The sequence below is a fragment of the Cynara cardunculus genome (assembly GCF_001531365.2).
Source record: "Cynara cardunculus var. scolymus isolate 2C chromosome LG 2, CcrdV1, whole genome shotgun sequence".
NCBI classification, from domain to species: Eukaryota; Viridiplantae; Streptophyta; class Magnoliopsida; order Asterales; family Asteraceae; genus Cynara; species Cynara cardunculus.
In genome coordinates, this window is record NC_037529.1 from 12,173,747 (window position 1) to 12,183,139 (window position 9,393).

At 32.5% G+C, this 9,393-nt stretch overlaps 1 protein-coding gene across 1 annotated transcript in view; it reads right to left on the reverse strand.

Annotated features, from left to right (window-relative positions):
• The window catches only part of LOC112506976 (axial regulator YABBY 5-like), a 12,358-nt gene extending 10,249 nt beyond the window's left edge, over positions 1–2,109 (reverse strand). The window contains exons 1-2 of the mRNA XM_025111336.1: positions 1,971–2,109; positions 1,044–1,229 (exon numbers count right to left, since the gene is read on the reverse strand). Of these exons, the coding sequence (XP_024967104.1) occupies positions 1,044–1,229; positions 1,971–2,060 (276 nt within the window). The 5' untranslated portion in view covers positions 2,061–2,109. The remainder of the gene's footprint in view (positions 1–1,043; positions 1,230–1,970) is intronic.
• Positions 2,110–9,393: the final 7,284 nt, after the last annotated feature.

Consider the following 9,393-nt stretch of genomic DNA (forward strand, 5'->3'; position numbering starts at 1 on the left):
AGTTAACATATTCTATTATTTAGTTTCCTTACCATCTTATTTGTATTAATCAATATAGTATATTATTAGTGAATTATTTTAAATATATCATGAAAGTTTTTAATTTTTAAACATGACTTTTTTATTATTTTACATTTTACAACTAGCTTATCAGCTATAGTTTTTGTCAAACGTTTTTAATTTATCAGCTAGCTAGCTAGCAGCTAACTTATCAGTTATCACCTAACATACTAACTAGTTTTCCAAACATAACTTAACACTACAATAAAATCGGGTTTATAGGACACTCTCAATTTCTAAGCGTCCTAATATATCTCTTTATAGGACTTAGTTTATATGACCAAAAATATAAAGTGTCATATCTAAGGGTGTTGTAATAAGTTTATATGACGTTTTTTGACGTCGTAATAAGTTTTTTAGGACAATTTTAATATAAAGCGTCTCATTACCAACTTTATAGGACACTATTTGAAAAAATTGTCCTATAAAAACAAGTGTCCTATAAAAATTGAGTCTATATGACACTTTTGTTTTATAAAGTTGCTAATGCGACACTTTGTATTAAAAATGTCATAAAAAAACTTGTTAAGACACCAAAAACGTCATATAAACTTATTACAACACCTTTAGATATGACGCTTTATATTTTATTCCTATAAATTAAGTCTTGTAAAGCGGTCTAATGAGACGTTTAGAGATTGGGGTGTAGTGTAATAAATTAATAAATTAAGTATTTCATTAAAACAGTCATGAAAATCATCACATACCAATACCAAGTTGTTGCAGTGTTTTGTTGAACCAAATCATCTTCAATATGAAAATGTAAAAGGAAAAAAAAAACACTGCCGTTTTCAATAACCAATGATCTGAGCATAATAATGAAAAATTAAATGCATGAAGTAATGATTATAGTTGATATCATTTTGTAAACACTGGTTTTTTTGTTAAAAACTGAAGAGTTTTTCTGCGTTTTTAATCAAGAACGATGGTTTGAATAGAGATTGGTGTAAGTAATCAAACTAAAACTTCATAAAGAAGAACACCTGGTGATGGTGATGGTGATGGTGATCATGGTGATGAGAAGAAGAAGAGTCATCTTGGGAGGTGGAATTGGAGTGACACTGGTTGTTAACACCAGCAGCCATGCTCATATTCACAGACAACAAATTGGTGCAGTGTCCACATCTCACGGTTACCATATCAAACAAGCTGCTGCATGGTACACTCACCTGAACCCACCTTCTAGATGTCAATTAACCAACTCCAAATCAAGATTACCCATTTCAGAAAATCAACTAAAACACACATGAGATCTGTTATGCAATTCCACTCCATGTGCATATACTGAATGAATAAGACCATTAGGGTTTCAGATTTACAAATTATATGATCAAGATTGAACCCCGGATCAATTGGTGATATCAAAGTTAAAATTAAGATTGTGTAGATGTAAATATCCTTAGATCATAGATTTTCTCATAGGAGGGAAACTAAATTCCCTGAAACTGAAAGCTCTTTGTCTTCTTCTTCACGTGATCCTAATTAGTATAGGAGCCACAAAACCCTAGATTTTTTGGTTTATATGTCATCAACTGTGTTGCTTGATTGGGTGTGTGATATACCCTTAATTTTTGTTATATAATTGTGTGAATTTGTATTGCAAAAATCTCCATAAAAAATCGGGCTTAATTGCAATGCTTTTATACGAAAGAGAAATGAATCGAGAGAGCGAAAGTACGCTGTGAAAGAGAAAAGATTTCAAGAAAGTTTAAATGAAACTGATTGCTTCCAATATAATAACACCAAAAATCTGATATCAAGAAACCAAACCCAGATATTAAGTTGCTATCATTTAAGAACCCTCCAAACATAAATACATCTCTCTCTGAAAAACACACAGATATACGAGGAGGGAGGGTACAGAGAGAGAAATAGATAGATAGATAGACAGATAGATAGAGAGAGAATACCGCAAGAACGATATTGCAAAAGCTGCAAGGGATGTAACAAAGCTGCTCAGGTGATGTTCCTACTTCTATGCAGCAGCTAGTGCTTGACATCTCTCACCCACTGTGTGTGTTTTTGGTTGTGCTCAAGTTGGAGTACATATCACTACAGTATTCCTTTATCTCCTCTCTATATTTATAGATGAACAAAAATAAAAAAAGGTATACATCCAAATATATATATATATATATATATGTATATATATATATGTATGTATCTATGTACGTATTTAAGTTTAGTTATATACGAGATAGAGATAAGAAGGGATAGGAGCCAATGAAATTGGGGAAAAGGCATTATAGCACGATGGTGTGTCCGGCACTAACCATATACACGTCAAGAATTCATTTACCCCGTCACTTTGATCACCATGTGTCCCGTAGTGTGATCTCTAGTCTCAATACATGCTCTTGACGTTAGAATTGATCGAACAAAACAACATGTAACTTGAAACGACACAAGGTGTGTGATAACATAATGCCGGTAAACGTTGTGTCAAGTAATAAATTAACAGGAAAATGTTCAAAAAAGCATCCATTCTATATAAGTCAATCTCACATGTGGACAAGTTAGTTACTCTTGGTGAGCTTATACAGCTATGGCTGGGTTAGCTAAGCTGTGGATAATAAGCCAAAAGGGGATTAGGGTTTTTCTTGAATTTGTCCATGGAGGTGCTGTTGTTTTCATTTTAATGGTTAGTAGCAAATATTATGATGATTGTAACAACTCGCCATTATGATGAAATTAGTGGGACCCACACATGACATTACCAAAAGGGATAAGTTCTTTTCATCTCTTTACTTCTTTGACATTAAATGAAATCTTGTAAAAATAAAGTTTGAAATTATTGCATTTCAAATTATTGCACAAAATTGATTGGAAAATAATGAAGGGGTTGTTTGTTTTCCTCTTAATAGTTCCATTAAGAGGTAAGCTCTGAATCGTTAATCTTGTTTGGAAAAAAAAATTGTCTCTTAATGGTTCTACAACGCTCTTAATGAGTTTGTATCTTGAATCTCCTTTAACCATTAAGAACCCTACTTTTATTGTACACAATTACCAAACAATTATATTTCATTTTGCATATGAGAGCCTTTTAATCATTCTGACCACTTAATCATTATGCATCAAATCATTCAACAATTACCAAACAGCCCCTTAAGCAAACTAAATTTGGGTGTTCCAAAAGAATAATGTCTGGATTTCATGCTAATTAACCCTAAGTACTCATACTTCAAGAAACATAAACCAAAATTCGTACTTCAAACGAAAACCCTAATTCTTATTTTCTTAATTGGGGCATCTTGATGTCTTATTTCCAAATGTTGATGTTTTTCTTTATACTGTAAAACGATATGTTAATTACTTTTTGAGAATAACGTTTTTTCTTGAATCTGGTATTAGGCTAGCTAGGTGCTCGGTTTTCTTTAACACCTCAAGAAAGGAGTAGACTGACCCAATAAATTTTAAGGGGTTGTTTGTTTACCTCTTAATAGTTCCATTAAGAGGCAACATCTAAATCATTAATAGGTGAATCTTGTTTGACAAAAAAAAAGTCTGTCTTTTAATGTTTCTAAAAGCTTCTGAATAATTTTGTATCCCAAGCCTTCCTTAACCATGAAGTGTCCTGATTTCATTGTAAACAATTACCAAACAATTATATTTCATTTTGTACTATATCATGAAAGCCTCTTAATCATTCTGACCACTTAATCATTCTGCACCAAATCATTCAGCAACTGACAAACAACCCCTAAATCAACATACAATCATTATAGAAACTATATTTAGTAGTCGATAACTTCAAATCTATTAAAATTTCTTACTCTCTATCATTATGGGATGAGTTATCCACAAGCTCCTTAACTCAAATTTCTTATTTTTTTTTTAAAATATATAATACTTATGTACGGTCAATACTCATGCATACTACTCAACTTCGATAAGCTTTGACCCTTGACCTACTAGTAGGTCGGGCTCTACCATTTACCCTGTCACTCTCATGTTCTTGTTAGGGCTACACATCAAGAGTCAGTATCCTAGGAGATGTATGAGTCTAGTTAACTCACTACACCTTAAAGGTTGGGCTACTGCTCTGATGTAATTTCTAACGCTACCACTACAAAAATGCAAAGTATCAACGAGAGAAATTTCCTTCGCAAATCCGTTTTAGTGATGGTGTAGTTGATCCATTTAGTAGGTGAAATGCAAAATAAAACGGGTGCATAATGTATGCGGTTTGTCATGAAATAATTGCATGCTGAAATGGATTCATGATTAAACCTATGCGTCTTGAAATAATTTCATAATGAATAGAGTGCATATTTACATGAGTGTGTGAAGGACAATGAAACAATTGCAGGATAAGGAATAAAAAGGCTGCTGCATTAGCCAAATTATTTCCTAACAAATAGAAATTTTTAATTTCCTAAAATAAAGAATAATGCCCTTCAATAGGATGTTACAAAATATGTTTTTTTGTTTACCATTTTGCCCTTATTGCTAATATAAAAATAAATTTTTAATATATATATATTTTTTAATTTTCCTAAAATATAGTAAACTAATCTTGATCATTGATCAAGAAAATGGATGGCTGAGATTGATTTACACGGTTTACACAAATGGATGCGGTTTTCATTTGAACGCTCCTCTTTCTCTCTCTCTCTCTCTCTCTATATATATATATATATATATATATATATATGGAAAAATAGAATTTTAATTGATTGAAACTACATTAACTATGATCATTAATTATAAATGAAACTTTTGCCATGACTACAGTAACATGTCTAAACCACCTGATACCTAATATTGTGACAGAAAGCAAACTCTCATACAATAAAAATGAATTGCCCAAACCAATCTCCAACATCAACTTAAACTCTTTCTTCAATACATTTTTTGAAAATATAATTACATGAAAATGTAATAATAACTTGTCTTGATTTGTATTTTGAGTACGTTCTTTCAAAATCTTTATTTCGGTATCAGAGATTTGAAATCATAAATACTTAAGTATATATATATATATATATATATGTATGTATGTATGTATGTATGTATGTATGTATGTATGTATGTATGTATGTAGGTATGTATATGAGTGAGTGGGTGATTTAAACATTAATCAGTTACCATTCTAACATGATGGATGACTTGACAGCTCAACACTATTTCTTAACGTAACTGATGATGTGGATTTGTTTATACAAAACTAGTTTTAGGAAATGAATTAGGGTTAGAAATGATGAAAGTGGCGAGCCCTGATTAGTAACAAAAATGGTAGCTATTGTTGACTTAACGATCATGAATGATTGGAATCCAATGATAAATATAAATGGAGGCTATAACAAAACAGAACCACAAATAAGAAAAGGTAATGAAACCCGAAAATTTGGAAGAAACGACCTTTCAAGGGGTTAATCATATTCTTTTTCACTAATCATTTTAATGTTTTTTCCTTAATTAACAAAAAAACTAAAATATCCCAAAAAATCGATTAGTTAAGATCTTTTTTTTTAACTTCTCTAAAGAAATCAGTGATTTCAAAGATAATTTGACGACAAATAACCAGGTCAGATTACGTAATTTACTCTCATTATGTATATTTACAAAAAAAACGTGTTTTTTAGAACTACATTTTTGCGAGCTCTATATATTGTTGTTTTGTCGATTTTTTTACATATTATATCTCATTGGTAGTAGATTTACTAACTTCTGTCAAGTTTCAACTTGTTTTTTTTTGGGGTGGGGGGACACAACTCGCAAAATAGAAGTTAATTTTTAGTTTATTATGTGTTTTTCTTCCGTCTCAGAACTTGTAAGGAAGTTAAATTACGAGTATGGTATGTAGTTGTATCAAAACACAACTCACAAAATAAGAAACTCTTGTTTTGCGAGTTGTGTTTTTTTTCCCAATCATGTGTTGTTTTATGTTTTTCTTTTAATAAATATAGCGAAACATATATTTGAAGTACGGTGGTTTGATGCAATTTAAGGGACTCGTGAAATAAGGAATTTCATATTTTGTGAGCTATAATGTGTTTTTAGAGAGTTGCCGGTTAGTAAAGACAAAGAGACACATTTTGTAGTACGTGTGTCAAGTTCTGATGACCTCGTGCAAAAAACATGGTATTTGAGAGGCACCATTCTAAAAAACCTGATATTTTGTTTTTTTTTTCTATTTATTAAGGGTAAAAACAATAAAGTAGTTGAAGAAAAAGGATAGATTAATGAATGAACTCTTTTCAAAGTGCACGGTGATTCGTGACTAAAAATTGATTAATGAATTGATATCAAGAACCAACGATAGAAGAGCTTTTAAGAAAAGAATATAGAGAATTTGTTGGAGTAAAATAGAGAACAAAAGTCTTATTTTCTCTATTTTATAGGATCTACTGAAAATTCTTTTAGACCATTCTCGACATTCAGGGAGGACTGCCTTAGTTACCTTGGATAGGGCGGATTCTCTACTTGAAAATATACATGTAAGATCACCAATACCCGTAGAAGGGATAGGGGCGTGCAAGGGGAGTTCAAGAGCCCAAAGTATTCATTGAAACCATTTTTACTAGGGCTCGAGGCCAGGGGTAAGGTAGAGGAGTGAGTCAAGGGTTACCAATTGAGCTGGAGGCTTTAGTTTATGGAAGTTCAACCAATGATAGAGGTAGAAGTTTATAGAGTCTGGGGTCGATCTCAAAACCCAGTATATATTACTCTAGAAAACTTAGCCAATGAAATAGGCAAGCTATCAACTATATTGCAATCATTGTTGAGACATCATCAAAATATTGAAAGTGAAAATACAGATAATCCTGAGGCTAGCGAAGGAACTGAAGTGAATGGACCAACCGCTATTCCCTCAGATGGTTAACCAGTCCTAACACCATCTACTATTGTTGTTCATAAGAGATGTGGCTATAAATTTTTTTTGGCATGTAAACCACCAACTATTCCGGTGATCAGGATCCAGTCAAGGCAATATGGTGGATAAGAGATAATGTAATTTTGCTACCAGTAAGTGTTTGAGTAAATATTGGGTCATATTTGTCGTAGTTGTGTTGAACTCTGATGCATTATTTTTGTGGGATTTAGTGATGGAATCCAAGGGCTCGAATGTTGCAAAAGGAATGCCTTGGGAAGACGTCACCACTGAGTTTAAAGAACAATTATGTCCAAATGCATGAGTAAGGCAATTAGAAGAGGAGTTTTTGAGACTAGAACAAGGAAACATGAAGGTTCAACTATATATCTCGAGATTCTTGGAGAAGTCTCATTTTGCGGAGTTGTATGTATCCACTGAGGCCCGTATGATAGAAAGGTAAATTTGGGAACTGAAAGCTTATGTTTGAGAACCAACTCATGTTTCAAATGATTGTAGAGCGATGAGATTTGTTATCATTGCAATTATCCATGTCACATCAAGCCTTAATGTCCAAAATTGAGGGGTCGAGGATCAATCTACTTTGGTGGAGGCCAAGGAAATAGGAGTGAAGCTCGGAAATCTAAACCGTTTAAATCTAAGGAACGTGCGTTCCAAATGACTATTGTGGAGACCGAGGAGACTCCAGATATGGTAGCGAGTACATTTTTGGTAAATTCACTTTATGTTAGTCTTATTCGATTCTGGTGCAAATCATTCCTATGTATCTCCTTTATCTATTTGTTATCCATGTTTAAAGCCTAAGACTTTGAATTGGGCCTTGGTAGTGGAAATTGCTAGTGGTAACCAAGTTACTATTAGTGATGTATATGATGATTGTAGCATAGATATAGATGGGAGTGTGGTACCAATATAGCTTTTCCCTATGGTGTTGAAGGAATTCGATGTTATAGTAGGAATGGATTGGTTGGTAAGAAATCATTTAGCTTATTACCAGTGCCAGACTGAAATAAGTCAAAAAACACCTAAAATAAGCAGTCCCAAACACCCCCTAAATAAAGAGAAAAAGTGGGTGAGGAACTCCCGTAAGATTTGGATCTGCTTCATTTTGTTGTTTATGCTTCAAGGTTCCAGTGACGGCGGTGACACTGGGAAGAAGGATGTATAATCGGAAATGAGGGACCAGAGATGGTGGCGAGGGATCACCGTGAAAGGGAAGAGGATCATGGGGGAAGGGATGGGAGCAACTGTTTACAAACCGAAAGGGAGGCGTAGAGGGTGGATTGTGTATCTTCATTTATTTATATAAAAAGCAAAAAAGTAAAAGGACCAAAATACCCTCTGCTTAATGGAGCTAAAGTTAACGACGTTAGGACAAGGGACCTGATCCGTATCAAAATTGGAACCATAGTGATTATCCTTGTAATTAGTTTGCTTAGGGAATCCAATCCAAATTTTGATATAACCACATGATGGAATTTGTAAGTTACTCTTTTTCTAAATACATTGGAACAATAAAATTATATATATATATATATATATATAGGCACGTTCAAATGAAAACCGTGCATTTATAAGAAACCGTGTAAACTAATTTCGACCAATAGGAAAATTCCATTTTTTTCTAATTAAAATTAATCAATAAGGGTATTTCAGTCATTTACAATATTTTCTATTAAATATGAAAGTTATTAATAAATTTTAATTAAGGAAACGTAATAAAGGAAATTGTATAAATGGTAACATTTAAATATTTAATTATATTATAATATTAAAAATTTGAATTTCATATATTGTAATCTTTAAGAATCAGCAAACGGGTCTTGATGAAACAATTGAAGTGTATAATGAAATCATCAATTCGTAGATGAACAAAAAAAAATCCAGAAATGAAACAGGTTTCATGAACGTGAAACTGGTTCATGTTGAAAATAAATTATGTGAACTGAAACATTTTCATGGTGAACCCGTTACATTGATTGTGTAGTTGATCCATTTAGTTGGTGAAGAGGAAAATGAAACCGGTGCATTTTGTATTTGATGCGTCATGAACTAAGTGCATGATGAAACGATGAAATGATTTTAATCTGCTACAGAATCTTGAAGATTGTAATCTGCTCCAGAATCTTGAAGATTGTAAGGCTTAAAGGAATGAATCCATCAAATCAGTGGTGAAATAAGAAAATTACTGTACATGAAATAGGTTTCATGAAAGTGAAACTGATTCATGGCGTTCTTGAGCATGACTAGTGAAACGGTTGCATAATGTATTTGGCTCGTCATGAAATAATTGAATGATGAAACGGGTACATGAAGAAACTGCTCCAGAATCTTGAAGATTGTAATATGCTTTAGAATCTTTAAGATTGCAAGGCTTAAATGAATTAATGCATCAAACCAAGAACGAAAGGAAAAAATAATTTTGCATGAAAAAAGATTAATGAAAGTAAACTAATATTGGAAGAAAATAATTTTGCATGAAAAAAGATTCATGAAAG